General features: G+C 39.4%; 3 protein-coding genes across 3 annotated transcripts; 1 reads left to right on the top strand and 2 right to left on the bottom strand.

The window, feature by feature from the left end:
* The first annotated feature begins 98 nt into the window (after positions 1 to 98).
* LOC117331384 lies at positions 99 to 9,778 on the top strand. The gene is made up of 6 exons (XM_033890084.1): positions 99 to 211; positions 2,045 to 2,139; positions 4,417 to 4,691; positions 6,008 to 6,143; positions 7,335 to 7,583; positions 9,181 to 9,778. Exons 1-6 carry the CDS (start codon positions 204 to 206, stop codon positions 9,693 to 9,695), a joined length of 1,278 nt encoding a protein of 425 aa, XP_033745975.1. The 5' UTR covers positions 99 to 203; the 3' UTR covers positions 9,696 to 9,778.
* Positions 9,779 to 12,886: 3,108 nt separating this feature from the next.
* On the bottom strand, positions 12,887 to 16,005 carry LOC117331011. Its single transcript, XM_033889604.1, has 3 exons — positions 15,609 to 16,005; positions 13,418 to 15,574; positions 12,887 to 13,225 (listed from the first exon to the last, which is right to left on the bottom strand). Exons 1-2 carry the CDS (start codon positions 16,003 to 16,005, stop codon positions 14,253 to 14,255), a joined length of 1,719 nt encoding a protein of 572 aa, XP_033745495.1. The 3' UTR covers positions 12,887 to 13,225; positions 13,418 to 14,252.
* Positions 16,006 to 19,550: 3,545 nt separating this feature from the next.
* On the bottom strand, positions 19,551 to 27,177 carry LOC117331383 (zinc finger and BTB domain-containing protein 44-like). The gene is made up of 4 exons (XM_033890083.1): positions 26,971 to 27,177; positions 24,198 to 24,638; positions 22,931 to 23,165; positions 19,551 to 22,564 (listed from the first exon to the last, which is right to left on the bottom strand). Exons 2-4 carry the CDS (start codon positions 24,606 to 24,608, stop codon positions 21,588 to 21,590), a joined length of 1,623 nt encoding a protein of 540 aa, XP_033745974.1. The 5' UTR covers positions 24,609 to 24,638; positions 26,971 to 27,177; the 3' UTR covers positions 19,551 to 21,587.
* Positions 27,178 to 27,667: the final 490 nt, after the last annotated feature.

Below are 27,667 nucleotides of genomic sequence, written 5' to 3'. Positions count from 1 at the left end.
CGTTTTTCTAGTATTATTAACAGGTGCCGTCAAGAGCAATGCAGCGCTTATTTTTAAAGTGTCGATAGTGAAGACTTTTTACGACATTGAAGAGATGTAAAAAAAACACAACCACTCGAAACTAGTCTACTTTATTACTTTAGTGCGAAAAAAGCGAATTTAAGGAAATGCAATTCGTGAACAGTTGATTAATATGGTTGATAATGAAAAGGTAAGTATGAATGATGTGCCGTGCTCATGCAATGCGTTCGAAAAGTTTATGGTTTTACGAATGAAAATTATGTCAGATGGAGAGATGGGCGTGGGTCAGTGAAATGGTCAATGTATAGATCCTTGATCCTTACGTTGGTTACAATTTCACAATTGACGCCATATTGCTGACTATGTAGGTCGTAGGCGGTCTAATCTCACCTGCATCCCTATCAGTGCGCGATGTAGTGAAAAGAAAAAAAAAATACAACATTATTTCTATAAATTAAGTGTACCGCACACATATAATTTGTTAATGATGTATTCTTGTATTAAATATAACAGGTTTTGGAAAAATAATAAGCTTAGTTATCTTGATTTAATCTATGTAAAAAGAAAAACACGACAAATGATATGTGGTCTTTTCGGTCCATTTCGTTCTGATTTGGGTAGCGCGAGTTTTCTGGCCCTGACCCCATGTCTGGTGCAGGGCCAGAGTGCACTACTATATGAAAGTGTGCAGTTATCCGACACCATTTGGTGTTTTATTCTGTCTGTCCGTCCTATATGTAGGTCGCGGGCGGCCTTAAATTACCCTAATCAGTGTGTGATGGAGCGAAAATTAAAGAAAAAAACTACACAACATTTATTTTTATATATTTTACCGCTTTTGATTTATAAATAATGAATTTTTGAATTGAATATAACAGGTTTTGGGAAATAATAAGCTGAGTTTTCTTAATTTAAACCATGTAAGAAGAAAAAAACAATAAATGATATGTTGTCTTTTCGGTCCATTGCGTTCCGATTCGGGTGGTTAGTCGCAATGTCACTTACAAAATGGCAGGTAAACAGTATGAAATTTTGACAAGCGTAAAGCGAGGGTCTATACGGACAGAATACGAGCTTCCCATTGGAATATTTCCCCGGTTTTACTGGGACACCCTCCCATTGGAATAATTCCTCTGTTTTACTGGGACACCCCCATTGGAATAATTCCTCTGTTTTACCTAGACACCCTCCCATTGGAATAATTCCTCTGTTTTACCTAGACACCCTCCCACTGGAATAGTTCCTCTGTTTTACCGGGACACACCCATTGGAATATTCCTCTGTTTTACCTAGACACCCTTCCACTGGAATATTTCCCCATTTTTCCTGGGACACCCTCCCACTGGAATATTTCCTCTGATTTACCGGGACACCCTCCCACTGGAATATTTCCTGTTTTACCTAGACACCCTCCAACTGGAATATTTCCCCGGTTTTACTGGGACACCCTCCCACTGGAATATTTCCCCGGTTTTACTGGGACACCCTCCCACTGGAATAATTCCTCTGTTTTACCTAGACACCCTCGAGCTCCCATTGGAATAATTCCTCTGTTTTACCTAGACACCTTCCAATTGGAATAATTCCTCTGTTTTACCTAGACACCCTCCCATTGGAATAATTCCTCTGTTTTACCTAGACACCCTCCCATTGGAATAATTCCTCTGTTTTACCTAGACACCCTCCCATTGGAATAATTCCTCTGTTTTACCGGGACACCCCCATTGGAATAATTCCTCTGTTTTACCTAGACACCCTCCCATTGGAATAATTCCTCTGTTTTACCTAGACACCCTCCCATTGGAATAATTCCTCTGTTTTACCTAGACACCCTTCCACTGGAATATTTCCCCGGTTTTACCAGAAGACCCTCCCCCATTGCCACACTATATATTACACAAGTATAGTACTTATATTCAGGAAGATACAATATTTTTACAGGATCTGCTTTAGAATTTACACAATTGTATATATATACTGATCCTCAGTTTTAAAATTGTTAGAGTTTTGTGTGTTGTTACAGAGCCAGTGTTACCTTGGAGAATCTTGCTGTGGGTGAGATATGGATCCTCTTCATTCTGTTGGCATCAGTTGCAGAGGGAAAGTACACAAAACTGGGTAAATTTTTCTTCTTAAAAATCTCCATGGATTATTAGTGATTTTAATTGATTACATATAATTAATTGCAGTATTTTTCTATATTAGTGTAGTATTTTTCTATTTTCTGTTATACCATCTTTGCTTTAGGAATTTTAATAGCCCGTCAATCTGTTGACCGTTGGTAATTAGATGGGGGGACATGTCGGGATGCTAATTCGTGAAGTAATCAATTCACCACGCCTGTGGCAGTAATCATCTGCCCGGCTCCCGTTCATGTTTTTTGCCCCTGTCAGAGAGGTATTAATCGCCTCTCATCCCTATTACCCACTACAAATGGCTGGACCTGTCTGGGAGCTCCAGCGATGCCCCATCTATATAACACATGGTCAACATTTACTCGTGGCTAATTGTTTTTCTAAGTGTTATGTACATTGTTAATTACACATTTAAGTCACCGGAGCGGAAGGCTCCGGTACAGGTGTGCACCACTCCGGCACCGCTCCGGTAGCGCTCCATTAGGTTTTGGTATAAAAGGGGTGAAAGCGAGAGCGGAGGTGAGTTCGTGGAGTTGAGATCGGGGAGTTCAGTTCAGAGAGGGAGTTCGTGAAGTGGAGTTCGTGGGGGGGGGGGGGGGGGGGGGACTTCGTGGAGTTCAGAGAGTTAGTTGAAGTTCAAGGGAGAGTCCGAGTTGGAGTGCCTAGGTGTTACTTTGCTGGATGTTGCTACGTATGCTGATGAAAGCGAGAGCGGTGTTGCCATTTATATATGCCCTGTACACTGCTGATGTTGCTGAATACATAGACTGAAAATTTATGACGGTGTTGAGTTGTGATTGTGATTCTCGACGACCCACACTATTTATTTCCAAACTCGGGTATTGTGGCGGGTGTCTGACGCTACCTCGAGGACACCTACCGAGGGCTGCGGGACTTTGTTTATAGTTCCCCGGCTATTTTTGCTACATAATGATAAATACTTATACTATTGTATACATTGTGTTGTAAAGGAAATTAACATATAATTTAAGTGATGAATATCATAGGTAAATTATGAAAAGTACAAGAACAGGGTCATTTTTCGCCTGTTTTTTGCAGATGATATAACAACATTTTCGAGTCTGTAAAATTTACTAAGTATGTATATTTTTACATCCTAACATAATGCAGTGAACTTTTACAGTCATCACATAAAATATTTTCCAGAAACCAGGTTTTTAATTCCTGGTGAAGGTATGGTCAAATGTAAAAAAAATTATTCCCTTAACTTTTAATCATTTTGATTATTATTTTCCTGCACAATTAATGAAAAGAAAAAAAAATGTCTGGGTTCAGGAAATTTAGGGTGAGTCATAGGGCACAGGGCTTACTTAACCAATGAAGTATACAGAATCATTTTACTATTTTTAGGTCATTTGACCCAAAGGGTCAAGATGAACTATAGTGATTGTGCTTCCTCCGGCGTCATGCGCTGTGCACCATCTGCCGTGCGCTGCCTGCCGTACATAAACTGTTCACATTTCAAACGTCTTCTCAAGTTCCACAGCTTGTGGGAATGAGCTAAAACCTGCCTAGAATGATCCTGAGATGGTCCTGACCAAGTGTTGTTATTTCTTCAGTTGGTCCAAAATACATTCTAACTTCTTCCCCAGTCCCATTGGTGCCATTGTGCTTGAAATCGGTGAGGTTGTTAAGGAAGGGAAGCAAACATAGTGTTGTCATATTAATTATTTTTCAGCCTGGTAAAAACTTTGGACATGGTAGCCACAGCGCCTATTTTAACATGATCGTGCAATCATGATCTTCCTGAACAATACCTATTTTACACTTTTTGTCAAGTTCCACCAGTGGGGTTCAGCTCTAATTATAACTTACCAGAAATGATCCTGAGATGGTCCTGACCAAGTGTTGTTATTTTTCGGGTTCGTTTGAAATCCAAGATGGCTGCCATGTCCGCCATCTTGAAAACCACATTTTAAGCTTCTGCTGCAGTTCCACTGGTGCCGTTGAGCTGTAAATTGGTGAGAATGTTACAGAAGGGAAGCTAACTTATTTTCAAGCTGCTAAAAACTTTGACATGGCAGTGACAGGAATCATTTTGTAACATATGATTGCAGAGTCATGGTTTTCCTGAACAATACCTATTTCAAACTTCTTCTTAGGTTCCACCAGTGACATTCAACTCAAACTTAGCTACAATGATGTTGAGATGGTCCTGACAAAGTGATTTGTTAATGCTATATGCATACATGTACTTAACATAAGTCAAAATCGTTTTGTATTTTGTTGATCATTTTAGTTGGAATGGATAAGAAAAAAGTCTGTCGAGACAAAAACTCTGTAATGGTTGATTATCTAAAAGAGACAGAGTCAGCATTGATATTAGCCAAGACAGTGGAGTACAAAGATGCATCGGAGGCCAAGGACTGCAATGTTATCCTGGGTCCCGACAGTGACAGTGACAAACAGTTTCTACTCCTCGAATTTGAGAGTTTTCACATGCCTGACTGTGACGTCGAACTCATTATCCATCAGTGTCCATTTGTTACATTTGATCGGGACATCATTCTCATGGTAAGTTGACCAATTTTAAGCTCACCTGGACCAAAGGTTTGGTGAGCCTATGAGCTTAAATCCTTCATCCATCGTCCATCCGTCAGTCCGTTGTCCGTCAACATTTTGCTTTAAATCGCTACTAGTCATAAAATACATTTTTAACCAAATTTGGTCGGAAACTTCCTTGAGGGAAGGGAAACAGATTTTGCATAAATGGTGACTCTGACCACCTGCAGGTAGGGCGTAAGAATTGTACCTGCTGCCCCCATTGCATGATCGTAAGAGGTGACTAAATTTGGGATCTGATCTTTTCTCTTATTTCTTAACAACTTTCTTCTTCCTAATGTCTCCCTTGACAATGCCTCACTTTTGGCCTTTAGTTGAGCGTCACCCCTGTGAGGAAGGCTTTGGGTTCTGTTCCCTGGCCGAGACATACCAGAGTCTTTAAAAATGGTACATTTTGTAGTTGCTACTCCTGCTTAGCGCTCAGCATATTTGGAGTGGAATGACTGGTTCGCCCGTTGTCAGTATAATGTGACCGAATGGGGTGTGCTGCTGGGTGTCTTCGGCAGTATGCTTCAGTGAGGTAGCACTATAAAGCGACAAAAGTTCCGGCCTATCAAAAGGAGACTTAACACGAACATACCGCAGCCTCTCAAACCACACACACGCACTCACCACACACATGGATGTTGCACGAATGGGAGGCTGTCCTTAAATGACCTAGCTCTTAATAGGACGTTAAACAAAATAAACCAAACCAAACTGACCCCCAAGGGGCCAAGGGGTGGGGCCCAGTAGGGGAAATAGAGGTAATTGCTTTAAATCGCTACTAGTCATAAAGTTAAGAATGGATTTGAACCCAATTTGGTTAGAAATATCCATTGGGAAAGCAAAACAGATTTTGCATTAATGATGACTCTGATCCCCAAGGGGCCAAAGGGGCGGGGACCAATAGGGGAAATAGAGGTAATTCCTTTAAATCACTACTAGTCATAAAGTTGTGAATGGATTTGAACCCAATTAAGTCAGAAACATCCTTGGGGGAAGGGGAACAGATTTTGCATGAATGGTGACTCTGACCCCCAAGGGCCAAAGGGGCTTGCTCAACAGTTGTTATACGTCGGAAATGGCAGCCCGTGCTGATCACTGATAAACATGTACAAACCATATTTATTTACACCTCTGAGGCTCTGCCATAAATGTAATTTCACTGACCCTCTTTATAATGACAGTGGGTGTCCACACTTATGGTGGCAGTGTAATTATATTGATCAAAATACATATACTTTAATAAATGATGAGGTTAATTAATGAGATTAATTTATTTCCAGAGACGTTTGGGCTGTAAGGACAGAAATCCTAGATCGTTGATGACAAAGAAGAAACACAATGTGAGGTTTATACTGCACAGAGAGTATGTGACACCAAAGAGGGTGTACAACTTCAGGATCAATGTTACACTCACAGGTCAGTTATGTGGTGGCAGGATACTTTGTGATATATACAAGTGATTTTTGAATGAGAGACACTTATTGAGGGAGATTTACGTCAGAGAGACACTTATTGAGGGAGATTTACGTCAGAGAGACACTTATTGAGGGAGATTTATGTCAGAGAGGCACTTATTGAGGGAGATTTATGTCAGAGAGACACTTATTGAGGGAGATTTACGTCAGAGAGACACTTATTGAGGGAGATTTACGTCAGAGAGACACTTATTGAGGGAGATTTATGTCAGAGAGACACTTATTGAGGGATATTTACATCAGAGAGGCACTTATTGAGGGAGATTTACGTCAGAGAGGCACTTATTGAGGGAGATTTATGTCAGAGAGGCACTTATTGAGGGAGATTTACGTCAGAGAGACACTTATTGAGGGAGTTTACGTCAGAGAGACACTTATTGAGGGAGATTTACGTCAGAGAGGCACTTATTGAGGGAGATTTATGTCAGAGAGGCACTTATTGAGGGAGATTTACGTCAGAGAGACACTTATTGAGGGAGATTTACGTCAGAGAGACACTTATTGAGGGAGATTTATGTCAGAGAGACACTTATTGAGGGAGATTTACGTCAGAGAGGCACTTATTGAGGGAGATTTATGTCAGAGAGACACTTATTGAGGGAGATTTACATCAGAGAGGCACTTATTGAGGGAGATTTACGTCAGAGAGACACTTATTGAGGGAGATTTACGTCAGAGAGGCACTTATTGAGGGAGATTTACGTCAGAGAGGCACTTATTGAGGGAGATTTACGTCAGAGAGACACTTATTGAGGGAGATTTATGTCAGAGAGACACTTATTGAGGGAGATTTACATCAGAGAGACACTCATTGAGGGAGATTTACGTCAGAGAGGCACTTATGAATGAGATATACAATGTATAGTTCTGTTATGGATACATGTACATACTTATTGAGGGAGATTTACGTCAGAGAGACACTTATTGAGGGAGATTTACGTCAGAGAGACATCTTGTGAATGAGATATACAATGTATATTTTCATTATGGGTATTAGCAAAGGAGGGGTACTTACCAAGGGAATACTTACTGATAATCATTGGTGATTTCCTATTATGGCAACTATTACACATTTTAAAGAACATTTATTTTATCTACCTATATGTATATATATGTAATACAAATGTTTCAGATGGTATGAAGAAACATGAGGACAACATGTCATTGGGTCTGAAAATTGGAATTGTTGGTGTGAGTGTGATCGCGGCCATCATTGTGGCTATAATGGTGTTTAAAGCAGTTCGACTGAGAATGATAGTACGACAAGAGTATCACCATGAGGAGGAACACGAGACTCATCACGTCCTTACCAGTCTATCTAACAGTCGCCAACGTCTCCAGCCGAATAGCTATACAGAACTCACTGACCACGGACCTATGGGTAAGCTAGAGCTCATTGACCACGGATCTATGGGTAAGCTAGAGCTCATTGACCACGGATCTATGGGTAAGCTAGAGCTCACTGACCACAGCCTATGGGTAAGCTAGAGCTCACTGTCCACTGACCTATTGGTAAGCTATTATAGAACTCACTGACCACAGACCTTTGGGTAAGCTATAAAACTCACAGACCTACATGTATGGGTAAGTTATAGAGCTCACTGACCTTGACCTTGACCTTGATGTAAGGTCACCAGGGATCCCACCAACCTGCTGGGACCATGTCTATTTGATTGTTGTTAGTCAATTTATTAATTGGTTGTCAAAGAGTATTTGGTCTGTATATTGTCTGAAATTCAAGAAACAACTCAAATTGTTAAGTTAAATTCCAGGCTTAGTAGGTCGATCAACTTCTAGGCAAAATTCTACACCTGAAAATGATACAGGTCAGGCCATGTACAGTCAGCGCCAGAAAATAATTGAAACGTTTTTATTTGCAAATAATGAACTGTTGATAAAAACTGATAAATTTATATTTTCTTGTCTGATATTTTGAAATAATATAGACTAATTAAACATGTTGTCATTGAATATCATCAATTATAATTATACAGAAGATCAGGTATGTAATGTAAGATCAACACACGTTAACAATGTGTCTCCTGTCAGATCAACACATGATAATATTGTGTTTCCTGTCAGATCAACACACATTAACATTGTGTCTCCTGTCAGATCAACACATGATAACATTGTGTCTCCTGTCAGATCAACAGACGATAACATTGTGTCTCCTGTCAGATCAACACATGATAACATTGTGTCTCCTGTCAGATCAACACACAATAGCATTGTGTCTCCTGTCAGATCAACACACAATAACATTGTGTCTCCTGTCAGATCAACACACATTAACATTGTGTCTCCTGTCTGATCAACACAACTTAACATTGTTTCTCCTGTCAGATCAACAGACGATAACATTGTGTCTCCTGTCAGATCAACACATGATAACATTGTGTCTCCTGTCAGATCAACAGACGATAACAGTGTGTCTCCTGTCAGATCAACACACAATAACATTGTGTCTCCTGTCAGATCAACAGACGATAACATTGTGTCTCCTGTCAGATCAACACACAATAACATTGTGTCTCCTGTCAGATCAACACATGATAACATTGTGTCTCCTGTCAGATCAACACATGATAACATTGTGTCTCCTGTCAGATCAACACACGTTAACATTGTGTCTCCTGTCAGATCAACACAACTTAACATTGTGTCTCCTGTCAGATCAACACACATTAACATTGTGTCTCCTGTCAGATCAACACACATTAACATTGTGTCTCCTGTCAGATCAACACATGATAACATTGTGTCTCCTGTCAGATCAACACACGTTAACATTGTGTCTCCTGTCAGATCAACACAACTTAACATTGTGTCTCCTGTCAGATCAACACACATTAACATTGTGTCTCCTGTCAGATCAACAGACGATAACATTGTGTCTCCTGTCAGATCAACACATGATAACATGCATCATATATAGTAGACTGAAACATAATTTTTTTTTTCTATTTTACACATAGATAATCAGTTCATGAATGCAGACCCTCTGAACCAGCACCCAGTGGAGGTACAACTGGCAGTTACAGTCGACGTCCCCAGAGGTAATGTCAGACATGTATCTCCAGCTGTCCCCAGAGGTAATGACAGACTCGTGTCTCCAGCTGTCCCCAGAGGTGACAACAGACAGCCACCACCAGCAGACCCCAGCGTCACTCACACATATGCAAATACTCACCAGGCAGAACCTCCAAGGGAGGGAACAAGGCCTAATCCTGCCCTACCCTCGGAAAGACAGCTGTCAGATTCCCAAGGGCAGGGAACAAGGTCCACTTCTGTCGCACCCCAAGGAAGAAAGCTGCCAGAGTCCCCGGGGGAGGGAACAAGCCTCACTGCTATCCGGCCAATAGAGGAAGGGTTGCCAGAGTCTCCCCCCTCCTATGAAGAAGCTATTGATATGCCAATCCCCATCCCTGCTGCAGTAGTTATGGACGACCCTTCCCCGCTCTATCAGAATCTTAACACCACTGAGAGCTGATAACAGGTGGAAGGTCGCAGGGAACTGATCTTTCTGCTGGTCATATAAATTGTAACATGAAAATAATATTATGTATCATCTGATTGTAAAGTGGTAGGTGTTCTGTGCACACACTGATGTATAAAAATGGACTGTAATAACTCAATCAAATTTCCTAGTCTCTATTAATAATCTGTAAAAAAAATTCCTAGTCACTATCTATAATATGCCATAAAAATTTTGTAGTCTCTATCGATAATATGCCATAAAAATTTCCTAGTCTCTATGGATGATCTGCCATAAAAATTTCCGAGTCACTATTGAAGGTCAGCCATTACAGCCAAACAATATTTATACCCCCGCAACAAAGTAAGGGAGGGTGGTGGCTATACTGGAAACAGCCTGTCTGTCCGGCTATCGGCCCATCATCTTGTCCGGACATCTCCTCCTAAACTGATGGGCCGATTCTAATGAAACTTCACACAAATATAAAGGATCATGTGTAGATGTGCATGCAGCTGTTTAAATTGTTTAGATAAGGGGGGGAGGGGGGGGGGGGGGGGTTGTTGGTCACCCATTGGCTTACAGTTAGTCATGCTTAGTCATGCTTAACTGTAGTGAGGTAGAAGCCACTGCATTTCACCAAAGAAGCAGAACAGGTCGGTTTCAGTCTGTATGTTCATTTTAAGGTTTAAAACTGTTGGAGAGACTAATTTATTACATTTTTACCAGTGCAATATCAAAAATTATTCATTCTATAAAAGTGATATTTTTCACTATTGAAGAATATCATATTTTTCACTAGTGAAAAATATCACTTTTTGCTGATTTGACCAATGAAATTAATGATTAGAAAATACCACAATAATTGACCAATCAGAAAGCCCGACATATATGTCAGCACCTGGACAGGGGGAACTACTTTTTTTTGTATGCAAACTTTCGCTGTAGGCCTAGTTAGCATACGGGGTAGGGTTTTCGTTGATAAAAAATGTAATAAACAGAATATCTAACAGTGTCTTCAGTAATACCAAATATATTTCACTCGTGCGGCTAATATTTTGATATTTTTCACGAGTGCGGAGCATTCGTGAAAAATATCAAAATATTAGCCCTACTCGTGAAATATATTTGGTATTACTGAAGACACTGTTAGATATCCTCTATTTCCTTTCCTTTGAAATGAAATAACAAACTGAAACAACCTGTTTTTCTGTATTGATATTAATACCCACCTTGATGACTCTACTATGGCAGGTTATCTGTACTATATTAACAGCTATACATATAATTAACAATATTTCTCTGTTTTTAGCTAATAAGCAATTTTCTATATAATTGTTATTTATTTTTTATCTGTTTTTACAAGATTGTTAAATGTTTATTGCAAAGTATTTTTCTTGCCAATGATGTTGATAGATATGAAGCTTGTTTTGCTATATTACTGTCTACAGTATGTCTATCTGTGTGACTTGTACACAATACTTGTTTGATGATGGACAGAACAAGTTATTTGTTGGTCCTTAATCGTTCTTTCAAAATTATTGGTGTAAGAGGTATTTACAAAAAACCCATTTACTTTTGAGAGATTCTATCACATGAACGGCTGCTGGTCGGCCAATTTATACCTGGACATTATCAAATTGTTGAGACTGTAAACTTTAATTTGTTTATTTTACAACAGTTGCGAAACTTATATTAATCATGCTTGTTGGCTAGATGGAAGGGTACAAATTAAAGGGTCTTACTGTTGGAGGAAATTGTAGAACCTGTGGAAAACCCACATGGTTGGGCAGGTGACCGATACCTTTTCATGTCCAATCAGGAAATTGAACACTGGCTGAATAATTGAAAGGCAAGTTTGTTATGAGTATGTCAACCGAGATTGAAACCTTATAAGTCTGTCTCATGTGGTCTCTATATTGATGGACTAGATTGAGAGGATGATTTTTCAACAGTGATAGTAATTATATAAAAATATTAAAAGAAAAATACAATTTTGTGAAGGAGTCCTTGCAAGTTAATGTAAAATTTAATTGATTGTAAAATTAGTGATTTACGTAGTGAGTTAGAACAAAAAGTAATATTTACTTAATGTGTTGTTATTGACGGTTTTTCCCAGGCTTGATGTTACTTTAGACCTGTGTTGTATATTTTATTCCTGGTTGTAATAAGAGTTTGTATGTTATATATCTCAGTTTTAAGTGGCATTTGTTTTCCCCCTTAAATAGAGTTAAAACATGAAATGTTTGATAAGTAACCAATACTCACCTTTTAAATGTTATTTTTCGCCTTGTTGATTTTTAACTATCATTTTTTATTTATAATTTTATGATACTTTGTGTTCAAAAACTGTGTTCATTTATATATTGATACTTGATATTAACCATATTATATTATTATGAAATTATTTCAAAGACGAATGATCTGATTTATGACCACAAATCGTAGCATAACCTGATGTTAAATGGGAAAATATTTATTTAGAGCCCACAGAGTAATAAGCCACCAAAAAATCACAACATTCACTAAAGTTTGACCTTTTCGAGGGCTTAATTAATGGTCACCAGTAAATCCAAACATTCAGTACAGCTAGACTTTAGATGATATCGCCACTAATAGGGTTACATGTCCATCCCATTACAAAATTCTTAGTTAAAGTGGGAAAACATTTTGATTATGAATTTTGAAGTTATATAAGTTTGTCTTCCTGATACGTGTAAGTCATACTGTCTCAACACTTGGTAATATATTTGCCTGAAATGCCATGTTATTTGTTAGATCAAAGTTTATCATATAGACTATATTTTATACATAGGTTTTCCCTAGAGAGTCATCAGTACTGTAAACTAAGAACTTGTACTGAAGTGGTTATTTCGTATAAATGTGATCCCTGGTTTGTGTATGGTACAGTAAAACCTCAGTGTAATACTATCTACACTGTATTAATGTGATCCCTGGTTTGTGTACGGTACAGTAAAACCTCAGTGTAATACTATCTACACAGTATAAATGTGATCCCTGGTTTGTGTATGGTACAGTAAAACCTCAGTGTAATACTATCTACACTGTATTAATGTGATCCCTGGTTTGTGTATGGTACAGTAAAACCTCAGTGTAATACTATCTACACTGTATAAATGTGATCCCTGGTTTGTGTACGGTACAGTAAAACCTCAGTGTAATACTATCTACACAGTATAAATGTGATCCCTGGTTTGTGTATGGTACAGTAAAACCTCAGTGTAATACTATCTACACTGTATTAATGTGATCCCTGGTTTGTGTATGGTACAGTAAAACCTCAGTGTAATACTATCTACACTGTATTAATGTGATCCCTGGTTTGTGTACGGTACAGTAAAACCTCGGTGTAATACTATCTACACAGTATAAATGTGATCCCTGGTTTGTGTACGGTACAGTAAAACCTCGGTGTAATACTATCTACAATGTGATCCCTGGTTTGTGAATGGTACAGTAAAACCTCGGTGTAATACTATCTACACTGTATAAATGTGATCCCTGGTTTGTGTACGGTACAGTAAAACCTCGGTGTAATACTATCTACACTGTATAAATGTGATCCCTGGTTTGTGTATGGTACAGTAAAACCTCGGTGTAATACTATCTACACTGTATAAATGTGATCCCTGGTTTGTGTATGGTACAGTAAAACCTCGGTGTAATACTATCTACACTGTATAAATGTGATCCCTGGTTTGTGTACGGTACAGTAAAACCTCGGTGTAATACTATACTGTTAAAGTGTTGATAATATTTAAGATGTGTAAAGGGATGAAGATTGATGGTAGAAGAAAGGTAGACAGAGAGCAATCATGTATGCATTATCGATGTCAAGGTTTTACTAAGGATACTTGTTATTGTTATGATGTTCTCAATTTGCTATTAAAGTTTTATATTATAGGATATTGAGCTTATGTTTGTAAAGAACCTGTCTTTACAGATAATAAACATGTTGTCATGTCTAGTGATATACTGGATCACTGTACATTTGATGTGTGATCGATTACTTATACTTGGGTGGAGTGAAATAATTATCTAGTAGGGCTTGTTGTATAAGAGATTTCTAACATTTACACATATCATCAGAGTAGTAGATATCCGTCTCCATAGTAACATGATTAATATTTTTTTTAAATGCCGTTATGTGTAGATACTACTTAATTAGGGCCTGCCAAAAGTGCCAATCGAACTCAAACTTCATACAATGCTTTCTTATTGAAAGTGCCTGCATGGGATTGCTTTTCTATGTCAAAGGTCAAGGTCACTATTGCTGAATACAGAAAATCAGTTTCCATACAATAACTTCAGTTTGCTTTTGCAATCAAAATGATACTTCAAAGCGATATACCTCAAACTGCTTGCTTTGGATTGCTTTTCAGTGTCAAAGGTCAAGGTCACTGTTACTATAAATAGTAAATCAGTTTCTAAGCAATAAGTTTAGTTTCCATAGGCCAATGTAACTCAAAATTCACACTGCTTCCTTATTGAAAGAGCATGCTTAGAATTGCTTTTCAGCATCAAAATCACTGTTACTAAATATGAATAAACAAATCACCTTCTATGCAAACTCTTAAGAGTCTCTAGTGACACGTCCAGTAGAGTCTCTAGTGACACGTCCAGTAGTAGAGTCTCTAGTGACACGTCCAGGAATAGAGTCTCTAGTGACACGTCCAGGAGTAGAGTCTCTAGTGACATGTCCAGGAGTAGAGTCTCTAGTGACACGTCCAGGAGTAGAGTCTCTAGTGACACGTCCAGGAGTAGAGTCTCTAGTGACACGTCCAGTAGTAGAGTCTCTAGTGACACGTCCAGGAGTAGAGTCTCTAGTGACACGTCCAGGAGTAGAGTCTCTAGTGACACGTCCAGTAGAGTCTCTAGTGACATGTCCAGTAGAGTCTCTAGTGACACGTCCAGTAGTAGAGTCTCTAGTGACACATTCAGGAGTAGAGTCTCTAGTGACACGTCCAGTAGTAGAGTCTCTAGTGACACGTCCAGGAGTAGAGTCTCTAGTGACACGTCCAGTAGTAGAGTCTCTAGTGACACGTCCAGGAGTAGAGTCTCTAGTGACACGTCCAGTAGAGTCTCTAGTGACACGTCCAGTAGAGTCTCTAGTGACACATCCAGGAGTAGAGTCTCTAGTGACACGTCCAGTAGTAGAGTCTCTAGTGACACGTCCAGTAGAGTCTCTAATGACACGTCCAGGAGTTGAGTCTCTAGTGACACGTCCAGTAGTAGAGTCTCTAGTGACACGTCCAGGAGTAGAGTCTCTAGTGACACGTCCAGGAGTAGAGTCTCTAGTGACACGTCCAGTAGTAGAGTCTCTAGTGACATGTCCAGGAGTAGAGTCTCTAGTGACACGTCCAGGAGTAGAGTCTCTAGTGACACGTCCAGGAGTAGAGTCCCTAGTGACACGTCCAGTAGTAGAGTCTCTAGTGACACGTCCAGTAGTAGAGTCTCTAGTGACACGTCCAGTAGTAGAGTCTCTAGTGACACGTCCAGTAGAGTCTCTAGTGACACGTCCAGTAGTAGAGTCTCTAGTGACACGTCCAGTAGAGTCTCTAGTGACACGTCCAGTAGAGTCTCTAGTGACACGTCCAGGAGAAGAGTCTCTAGTGACATGTCCAGGAGTAGAGTCTCTAGTGACACGTCCAGGAGTAGAGTCTCTAGTGACACGTCCAGGAGTAGAGTCCCTAGTGACACGTCCAGTAGTAGAGTCTCTAGTGACACGTCCAGTAGTAGAGTCTCTAGTGACACGTCCAGTAGTAGAGTCTCTAGTGACACGTCCAGTAGAGTCTCTAGTGACACGTCCAGTAGTAGAGTCTCTAGTGACACGTCCAGTAGTAGAGTCTCTAGTGACACGTCCAGGAGTAGAGTCTCTAGTGACACGTCCAGTAGAGTCTCTAGTGACACTTCCAGGAGTAGTCTCTAGTGACACGTCCAGTAGTAGGGTCTCTAGTGACACGTCCAGTAGTAGAGTCTCTAGTGACACGTCCAGGAGTAGAGTCTCTAGTGACACGTCCAGGAGTAGAGTCTCTAGTGACACGTCCAGGAGTAGAGTCTCTAGTGACACGTCCAGTAGTAGAGTCTCTAGTGACACGTCCAGGAGTAGAGTCCCTAGTGACACGTCCAGTAGAGTCTCTAGTGACACGTCCAGTAGTAGAGTCTCTAGTGACACGTCCAGTAGTAGAGTCTCTAGTGACACGTCCAGTAGTAGAGTCTCTAGTGACATGTCCAGTAGAGTCTCTAGTGACACGTCCAGGAGTAGAGTCTCTAGTGACACGTCCAGGAGTAGAGTCTCTAGTGACATGTCCAGGAGTAGAGTCTCTAGTGACACGTCCAGTAGTCTCTAGTGACACGTCCAGGAGTAGAGTCTCTAGTGACACGTCCAGTAGTAGTCTCTAGTGACACGTCCAGTAGAGTCTCTAGTGACACGTCCAGGAGTAGAGTCTCTAGTGACACGTCCAGTAGTAGAGTCTCTAGTGACACGTCCAGGAGTAGAGTCTCTAGTGACACGTCCAGTAGTAGAGTCTCTAGTGACACGTCCAGTAGAGTCTCTAGTGACACGTCCAGTAGTAGAGTCTCTAGTGACACGTCCAGAGTAGAGTCTCTAGTGACACGTCCAGTAGAGTCTCTAGTGACACGTCCAGTAGTAGAGTCTCTAGTGACACGTCCAGTAGAGTCTCTAGTGACACGTCCAGTAGAGTCTCTAGTGACACGTCCAGTAGTAGAGTCTCTAGTGACACGTCCAGTAGTAGAGTCTCTAGTGACACGTCCAGGAGTAGAGTCTCTAGTGACATGTCCAGGAGTAGAGTCTCTAGTGACACGTCCAGGAGTAGAGTCTCTAGTGACATGTCCAGTAGTAGAGTCTCTAGTGACATGTCCAGGAGTAGAGTCTCTAGTGACACGTCCAGGAGTAGAGTCTCTAGTGACACGTCCAGGAGAAGAGTCTCTAGTGACACATCCAGTAGTAGAGTCTCTAGTGACACGTCCAGTAGTAGAGTCTCTAGTGACACGTCCAGGAGAAGAGTCTCTAGTGACACATCCAGTAGAGTCTCTAGTGACACGTCCAGGAGTAGAGTCTCTAGTGACACGTCCAGTAGAGTCTCTAGTGACACGTCCAGAGTCTCTAATGACCTAAAATTTCTTTTGCATTTTCATAGTACTTAACTTTTATGCTTTAGTTAAAGAAATTGTTTCACTTCAAATTAAGGTAGAGATATGCTGGTTTAGCTAACCATGTAAGAATATTACTAGATATGCTTGTCAATTTTGACAGTCAAAGATGTGTTAATGTTGACTATTATAAACTTTATTTTGTGGACACTAATGTCTCAGAGAATAAATATTCTAGCATCATTCTGAAATCAAATGTCAGTGTATATACGATGTATTACCTTGTCATTATGAAATAAATAAACCATAGATTTGTCTTGTTGTTGTGTGGTTTTGTAGCCTTCCAGTCAATGATGGGAAGATGTTGTATACCATTCGTCCTCAAGCTTTTCTTTAATTTCTTTAGTTTGACATGTCAGGGGAGGTATTTATAATGTAGATACAATATGTACTTATCTCCTTTGTTTTGACAGGTAATGATACATCTCTCCCTTCGTCAGCAGTAAACTCTGGCTGCGAATAAATTAAGGTAAACACTGAAAAAGGCTCAGCGAACTAATATGCGCAAATATCAGCAACATAATCATGACATCTCTGTGTGACATTATGAAACATCAACTAGACAACATCATTTAGAAAGGACTGATCAACGCAATTTTAGTGCCTGTTACCCCATGATCTCTGTACAAAAAGTATGTCAAGTGAGTATTTTGTCAAAAACTAAACTGAATATTGCAGAAATGGGTGCATATTTAACTTCTCACTAAGGTAGGCTAACAAAATTGACTGAAGCTTACATTGACTACTAAATCTGTATCAACACACTGCTTGACAACCATAGCTATTCTGAGACGGAAATTGTGAATATATCAACTAATTAAAAATGTAAAGGGCATTAAACACAGATGTAATTGAGTTGTTTCTTTTATCATTGTTTACAATACTAGCTGGTGTCTTTATGTTGATTCACTGGAAATATATTACTTTCGTATCTTAGCAACGACAGCTGCCATACACTGTTGTTACCAATGCCGCAACATGTCCCAACTTTTATTTTCTTCCAACGTTATATCAACAATTTGTTTGATGTAAATGTGTTTACGGTGGTATGAATGCAATGGGATACGAACATATTCAATATAATATAGCACATTACGTGCTCTATAAAATATGTCTGTATCCCATTGCGACCATCTTGGAGTTTGATTATTAAAATTTAATGCTGTTATTCCTCCAAACATCCGCCATAGAAATTTCTCAAATTACATTATAGTATGTAGGGTTCCCCAATGGTCCCTGGTTGTGCATGAAACTGATCAAAATTAAAGAAAATGGCAAACAGGCCACCATCTTGGTTTTTAGCCCACCATGATCAGATAGTGGGCTATTCAAATCGCCCTGCGTCCTTGGTCCGTCCGTCCATAAACAATTCTTGTTATCGCTATTTCTCAGCAAGTACTGAAGGGATCTCTCTCAAATTTCATATGTAGGTTACCCTTGGTGCCTAGTTGTGCATATTGCATTTTGAGACCAATCAGAAAACAAGATGGCCGACAGACAGCCATCTTGGATTTTGACATTTGAAGTTTGTTATCTCTGTTTCTCAGAAACTACTGATGGGATCTTTATCAAATTTCATATGTGGATTGCCCTTGGTCCTTACTTATGCATATTTTATTTTGGAACCAGTCGGAAAATAACATGGCCAACAGGTAGCCATCTTGGATTTTGATAATTGAAGTTTGTTATCGCTATTCCTCAGAAAGTACTGATGGGATCTTTCTCAAATTTCATATTTAGGTTCCTCTTGGTCCCTAGTTATGCATATTGCATTTTGAGACCAATCAGAAAACAAGATGGCCGATAGGCTGCCATCTTAGGATTATGACAATTGAAGTTTGTTATCGCCATTTCTCCGAAAGTACTGATGGGATCTTTATCAAATTTCATATGTAGGTTGCCCTTGGTCCCTAGTTTTGCATGTTGCATTTTGGGACCAGTCAGAAAACAACATGGCCGACAGGCAGCCTTCTTGGATTTTGACAATTGAAGTTTGTTATCGCTATTTCTCAGAAAGTACTGATGGGATATTTATCAAATTTCATATGTAGGTTGCCCTTGGTCCCTTGTTATGCATATTGCATTTTGGGACCATTCGGAAAACAACATGGCCGACAGACAGCCATCTTGGATTTTGACAATTGAAGTTTGTTATCGCTATTTCTCAGACAGTACTCAAGGGATCTTTCTCAAATTTCACATTAAGGTTTCCCTTGGTCCCTTATTATGCATATTACATTTTGGGACCAATCGGAAAACAACATGGCCGACAGGCAGCCATCTTGGATTTTGACCATTGAAGTTTGTTATCGCTATTTTACAGAAGGTACTAAAGGGATCTTTCTCAAATTTCATATGTAGATTACCCTTGGTCCCTCGTATTGCATTTTGGGACCAATCTGAAAATAACATGGCCAACAGACAGTCATTATCGCTAAATCTCAAATTTCATATACATGTTTGTATAGGTTCCCCTTGTTTGAAAAGTACTGGAGGGATTTTTCTCAATTTACACAGATTAGTAAGAGGAAGGGAAAAATAGAGAGAAGATCAATCTGACATTGAACCTATAAAGATCATTCAATGGTGGGCGCCAAGATCACTCTGGGATCTGTTGTTAACAGTTAAAGTTTGTTATTTCTATTTCAATATGTCTCACTTAAAAACAAATCAAAAACGTTTTCATTTGTATGGAGCTTTAATTTTAAAATAATGTGTCATTTTAATCTCCAACAATCCAACAATTGAGTATACAATGACTAGACAATGTCAGGCTAAACTTTAAATATCTAACAAATTTGGTATACACCTGGTACAATATAACACTGACACACCAATACTACAAAATAATCTCAGGTCATCAATCATGTTCTGACACCAGCAGATTTCAGAAAACTTCTCTTAAAATACTCAATAAATTAACAACATATTAATGATTTATTACCTGATGCAATAAATGCATTAGATTTTGGGTACCACATGTGGTGCCCTTTGACAATGAATCGTCTCTTCTGTCACCTGGCTGTTCAAACCAGTACTAATTTTTTCTTTAATTGTTAATTGATGAAGACTTTTTGACATCTGAATGTAATGAATACATTTATTCAAAAAGCAGCAGGACAGATAATAACTCATTTATACACTTACTTCTGCTTGAATGCAAATGTCAGTCAAACAGAAAATGTTGATCACAGCAACCTACTTTCTACATTGTGGTGTTGTACATCTGAAGCAGAATTGACAAATAAGTTGACTAGGAAAAACTGTGTCATAGATTTTAGAAATTATGATTAAAAGTATTTACCAAGACAAGCAGGGTGTAGTGGTTGGTGCAAAGTAAAGTTTTAAATTATAAATCTGTACTTTTTGGCAAATTAATAAAAACAAGAATATGAAAGCTATAGGTTTCCTACTCCAATGACATTTCAGGAAGTCTCAAGTTGTTCCATGTTTTCTCACGCGAGGACCTATCCATGCCATGGAAGACAAAATCTCCAGTGCTTTAGGTTAGGTTTATTTTATTTAACATCCTATAAACAGCCAGGTTCATTTAAGGACGTCCCAGGTTATGGAGGTGGAGGAAAGCTGGAATACCAAGAGAAAAACCACCGACCTACGGTCAGTACCAGGCAACTGCCCCGCGTGGGTTTCGAACTCACGACCAAGAGTTGGAGCCTAGTGATAAAGTGTTGGGACACCTTAACCACTCGGCCACCGCAGCCCCTCCAGTGCCTCATAACATTTTTTTATATATCTCGAGTGCCTAATACACATTTCTGTGTATGTCTCGAGTGCCTATTACACATTTCTGTGTATGTCTCGAGTGCCTATTACACATTGCAGTGTATGTCTCGAGTGCCTAATACACATTTCTGTGTATGTCTCGAGTGCCTATTACACATTTCTGTGTATGTCTCGAGTGCCTATTACACATTTCTGTATGTCTCGAGTGCCTATCACACATTTCTGTGTATGTCTCGAGTGCCTAATACACATTGCTGTGTATGTCTCGAGTGCCTAATACACATTTCTGTGTATGTCTCGAGTGCCTATTACACATTTCAGTATATCTCGAGTGCCTATTACACATTTCTGTGTATGTCTCGAGTGCCTATTACACATTTCTGTGTATGTCTTGAGTGCCTATTACACATTTCTGTGTATGTCTTGAGTGCCTATTACACATTGCTGTGTATGTCTCGAGTGCCTATTACACATTTCTGTGTATGTCTCGAGTGCCTATTACACATTTCTGTATATCTCGAGTGCCTATTACACATTTCTGTGTATGTCTCGAGTGCCTATTACACATTGCTGTGTATGTCTCGAGTGCCTATTACACATTGCTGTGTATGATATAGGTGTTGCTTTCCTCTTGTCATTATGATACCTTTGTAAGCATATCATTGAGCAATCTCCACAATACACTACAACTTATATATAGTGATTCCATTGGGGATCCATCATATACCACTAATATGATATTCTGTTGAACAGCTTTGATACTTTACTACAGCGTGTCTTGGAAAATGAAATTGAATTAGATTCAAATTAATATTTATGAGACTGATAGTTGATTCATTGTAAATTATAACACATTTACTAACACAACTGTTTTTCAACATGCAATGTTTCAGTTTAAAACTGGATTAAAATTTAATGACTGTGAATACTTATACAGTGACAGTACAATCTGTATTAAAATGCAGTGCACCGTTATGCCATTTCTCCACTCAAAAGATCTGTCACATGGTCACCTCTTCCTTCATCCTCCTCCTCTTCCTCCCCCTCATCATCCCTTTCTGTAATGTCATCATCCCCATCTGTCAGATCTACAGACTGTTCCAGGTCCACAGACTGATTCAGATTGTCTGCACTTGTTGACCCTGTCATCTCTCCAACCCTTAAATCTGTACGCATAGGCCAGGAGGGCATTCGGAAGTGTGTTTTCCGATGTCGATGAAGATTCCAACTCCTTGAGAAACGTTTGCCACACATATTACAAGAGTGTCTAAGGACATGATTGTATCTGTGGAATTTTAGAGACTGAGCATCTTTAAAACCTTTACCACATGTTCCACATTTAAAAAGTCCACCACCCCCCTGCACCACTGCTGACGACAAAAGTCCAGATACTGGCTGATGGCCACGTTGATAAAAATTTGGCGAGGGTTGTTTGACTGACTCGACAGAGGAGTTAAGAACGGATCCCTGTGGTATGGTAGGAGGCATGGCAGTGCTCTGGTGAACAGCCATATGTCGAGTCAGGGCCTCTGCACTGCTGAACAGTACATGACATACACTACAGGTAACGGTCACTTGTTGCTTTCTGTCATCTCGAGGTACATCCTGAGACTGCTCACTGTCCACTGGACCAGATGGAGACTGAATGTGAACACTGATACCATCACTTTCTGGTGAGGCATTACCCACAATATCCTGGCTACCTTCTCGGTATTGTGATATCTGTCGAGCTAGAGTTGCCTCCCCCTTCGGAGACATGAGCTGGAGGGTGGGAGGTCCTGTAGGAACTAACATTGGGTGCATGGTAAGTAGTGTGGGGGACATCTTTGACATGTCGATGATGCTGTGTGATACTGTTGACATCCCAGGTCTGTGACTGTCGGCTACAGGACTTTCTGGTCCCTCCAGGTATACAACTCTTCCACGAGACTGGTGGGACAGTTGGGCGTCTGGAATGTAAAACTAACGGTCAATAAACTATTTTCAGTGGTATAGGATTGTAACATAAACAGAAAAGACTAACTCTGGCAACTTAACCCTCTGGCCAATGAAAATCTACCCTGTCTAAGTCCACTTAACCATAGACAAGACTAGGTTTAGAATTTATAGTAGAATATCAATAATCCTACTGTACTGAGACTGTGTTTGTAACACTGTAATGATTTCCAGTTGTAAAGGCACTTCAAGCAAGTCACATATTATATAACTGACAGTAGAGTTGTGATTCCTAACTAAGGTCACAAAAATGTTTTGTCTGTATCTAGGATAGGAGATTGTCTATAGTATAACTCATATTATTTAAGCTTTATACCAACCATAATCCACAGGTGGATCTGGGGTCTCTGTTTTTACTGCAATAACATCTGAGTCCAAGTGTACTGTGTCTGGGTGGCCAGTGGATCCCGTCTCTGAGGATGGCTGCCCTGATGTTGATACATTCGGACTAAACCTCTCAGAACTTGATATCTCCACCAAGGTTGACTCACGTGAATTACCTCCCCTTCCTGGAGATACTGAAGCTAATGCTGAAGGCCTCGTATCCAATACCAACTGTAGATGGAATACAACACCTATAAATAACATCCAATAACATGTCTAATTCATAATACAGCAAGCTATCACTACAGCTACTTCTCAGAATATACAAGGATCAACTTATAAACAGTTAATCCTTAACTCTGGAGTTTTATGTTGTTCATACAAAATGCAAATTAAAAAGAAGAGGAGCCCATGGGCCTAGATGGTCATATTATATATATATATATAAAACACCATTACTGGTTTAATCCCACTGTTATTCAAGATGGTGGCCAGACTGGCCATTGACTAACCAAAATATAAAAAGTAGGTATACCATCTCGGGATTATTTCATGTAAATTTGAGCTGAATTCCATTGGTTGAACTTGAGAAGTTTTAAATATGTCTTGTTCAGGAAAGCCATCACTGCACAATCATGTTACAACATGTCCACTGTGGTGGTCATGTGGAACTTTCAATAAGGTAAAAACCTCGCTACCAATTTACAGCCCAAAGGCAGCTTTGGAAATTGAGAAGAAGTTTAAAATGTTTTTTCAAGAATGTGACCAACTTGGATTTTGGACCTGCCAGAAAAATGTCAGAAGACAACATAGCTCTTGGAGAGGGTTGAAAAGAGTTATTTTTTATAGTAGGTCAAAGGTCACGGTCAAGGTCAGCAGGTCTGCAAATGTTGTGGTCAAGGTCAGCAGGTCTGCAAATGTTGTATCAGATGTTGTGATTTGAGGAACACATGTACATGTCACATATGAAAACCCTTATCTTCTACTGTGGTCAATTAAGGTTATTTGTTTAACTTTGGTCAAAGGTCATGGTCAAGGTCAGGAGGTTCACACATTTAGTACCAATGGAAAGGTCTTATGACAAGGAACATACATGTGAAACACCTAAACTGTATCCTCATTAGTATTGACACTGTTTTAAAAGTTTTAACCTAGCTGTCTACGGACGATTCCGACAACATAGACGTTGGGTGTATAGCAATAGCTCCCCTGGACTTCATCTCAGAGAGCTAAAATTAGACCCGGACACTTCATATTTAATACCTCAGATGAGAAACTCCTCTGTGCATTTAGGAAGGTAACACACAACTTCTCCACCTCTTTCACTTGCAAAGCTATAGCCACTCCTAGGATTTTGTCAGCTGAGGAAGAATCAACAGTGATTACCCCAGTGTAGCAATATTCAATCAGACTCAACAGAGAGATATAGTCAACATTTGGCAGAGTCAATTCCAGCTGTCGACGCTCAATTGACCAGCTCTCTCCTCCAAGCATCTGATACAAAAGCGGACTGAACGCTGCGATTATGACACTATGGACACGGATTCTACAGTGAGAGGTCACAAGAACCACATCACAAAATGTTCCCAGACGGTAAAATCCATGTAATGTGCGGAACAGCACAGGCAGTTGTTTGTCACTACGGTAAACCATGGAGAGAGGAGCCTGGCTCATCGTCTATCCGCAGATCAGTACATGCAGTCACTACAACAGATATAACAACAAAATTATGGCAAATATCTAATTACCGTTTATAAATAGTGTAGGCATACATCCTGTTTTCCTGCAGATTGGAATGTGAACTAGGAGATATCCATTAATTAACAGTGACTGTCTTCCTTTTCCGCTACAACAGTACATAGCTAAACAAATTCAATATATACTTTACATATGAAAAAGTATTTAAACTTTTATTTGTATGCATTAAGATATGAATAAGAAGGGCTGTCACAAATTGAAATGTTGTTGAAGAAAGCACAACTACATTACATATAGCCTGAGTTTCCTTTGGCCCCGACACCATGTCTGGAATAGGGTCGGGGTACATTACTAAATGAAAATGTGGAATTGGTGTCCCTTAGACAAAATAGATGACATGACAGAACACCTACCTTACATATACAGATAAATTGATAATTTATTTACCTAAAAACACTCAATTATCCCATAACAATGGTTTATCCCGTACGACTAGCCTCTCACTTCCCCTGCTCAAATTTGTACACTCTTGAACCGCCATTTTGTAAGTGACAGTGCAACTAAACACCCGATGGTTTTAATAAAGAAAACAAAGCATATTATTTCCTCAAATCTGTTATATCTCATGCAAGAATACATTTTTTACATATTATAACAAGTAGAATATATAGAAATAGATGTTGTATTTTTTTCTTTTCATTCCATCCTGTTCCGATAGGGTGATTAGGCAGATCACGACCTATGTATATATAGCTTGCAATATGGCGTCAAATCAAGTGTGAAATTTTGACCAGCGTAATGTGTGGTCTTTACAGATGGAATAGAATATCAATGTAGCACAGTGTTTGTTTGCTATATTATATATATATATGCAATCCATTGTGTTAATCCTCGCTCCGCATTGTTGGTGCTTAGAATCTTATTACATTATGTATGTTCCTATGATCCGCACTCCGTACCGCCGTACACGCGATGTCACGTGATTGCTACTTTCGTTTTATCTATGTAAGTTATTGTGTGACGTAATGTTTGTGTATCTGTCAATCATATTGTCTCGTGACTGGACTGACTGACCACGGACACCTTGTGCGTCATGACTTGGGCGCATTTCTTTTCCCGCCGTCTTCCCTTCTTTCTTTCCCTCGACTCTCTCTCTACCGCACTTCTCAGCCAGACGTGGAGCTGTCCACATATACATACGGTCTCGGGCCATGGTTACGGAACCACTATAGCTATTTTGTCTACACTTTGTGCCGGGTCCCCAGCACCATATGCAGGGTGAGTACACTGAGTACAGCTAGTGATATTTTGTTAATTATTTCTATTATATTCTATAGGATTTTTATATATTTTATATTAAATAATGCCGTATCGGTTATTGTATTTTCTAATAATTCTGGGCCGAAGCTAGATATAGTTTCAGTACATTTCATAGCCAGTTTATATACATATTTCTAACTATCCTTATTAGCTAGGCAAGTTAATATATTTCTGAACCGTGTAATAATTCAGCCAGTGTGCGCGGGTATGTAAGTCCGTGTGAAAGCCACGCTAGTGTTTTGTATGTGTTTATTGTCTATACGTCAGGTGCGTTCGTATACGAAGTTCGTTTATATATATTTGTATTTTTAACATTGCAGGGACCATATTTGTTACGAATAAAAGGAATAAGAACCGACGAACGTTTTGGTCATTCTTGCAAAAGAACCCTAATACCACATCAATATGAGACTAAATGGGTGTTTTGTGTTAAGCAAATATATTTTTATCTATAAATGTAAGGTAGAAGATGTTATTTCACATCTGATTTTATTCTATCTGCAGCAAAATCTTAGTAAAACCAAACGATGCCAGAGAATTCCACGTTTTCTTACAGTAGTGCACTCTGGCCCGACACCAAAGTGACCAGACATATAGTGTGTGGGCCAGAGGAAACTGGGGCTATGTACATGTACCATCTCATACAAAGATATTTTTAAAAAATCAAGTTTCAGAGCGGTCAACCATCCAATTGCTGTCCCTCTCGACGTTGCTTAACTTCGGTACATACAAAATGTAGACACGAAACTCAACCGCAGTCGACAAAGCTAGCTATTGGACTATGCACAGGTGCCCGACTCTAATAAAACGAGTCAGGCACCTGTGGACTATGCAGCTGAAATGCCCATCTATTGATCGCCACCTGCCAGCTGTCATTTCGTGAAAACGTCATTTTGAACGTCAACCCCAACAAGTGGGTGTGTCGCATCATGTGTATCATTTGACGCCCTTCTCAAGCATCTACATACGGATGAATTTATCAGCAATAAATATCGCGAAATATAAGAACATGACTTACCGTTATCACTTCGATAATGCTGTTTTACGACAACATTTCATTAATTAACAGCTGTTTGGTGCTCCAAGTTCGTTTTTAAGTGTATGTCTACGTCTATTTAAAGCTTAATGTCGACTGCTATTTTACCGAGCTATCGAAACGTTTGTCGTACCTTTCAGTCAACTCTCCTAAATATAAGTCTGCTTCCGGGCTGACTGTTAAAATCCGGATTAAAGGTAATCTAAATTGAACAAATTATAGATTTTAGTCGAAGACCATCGAGGAAAAAAGTGCAATGATAATAAATAATTAATTAATTCTCAAATTAATTTATTCTCAAATACAATTTATTTTGTGGGAAGAGGGTTAGAGGGGGGGGGGGGGGGGGGGGGGGGAGGGAGGGAGGGGGGTAGCATTTTTATGTCAGTATGGAAATTCGATAAAAAATTTTCAATGAAAATATCTATTTTTGTTGTGAATGATATTACCTTTCTTAGAGTGTTTGTTTAAGATAGATATTATATCATGGAAGAATGAAAACATTGTCTAACCATGAAAATAAAAAAAGTACAACGAATTCTTGTCACGTTTCTTTTGATCACATAATGTTGATGTATCCCCTCTTTATATTTCATCATGATGTTCTGTCGTTTTTATGGTGCCACAGATCAGCAGGGCTCCTCATTATATTAGCATATCAGTGTTCACAGTGGGAATT

This window comes from Pecten maximus, chromosome 7 (assembly GCF_902652985.1).
Source record: "Pecten maximus chromosome 7, xPecMax1.1, whole genome shotgun sequence".
Lineage (NCBI taxonomy): Eukaryota > Metazoa > Mollusca > Bivalvia > Pectinida > Pectinidae > Pecten > Pecten maximus.
Note: the sequence above shows the minus strand (reverse complement) of the source record. Positions and strands in the feature narration are given on the sequence as shown.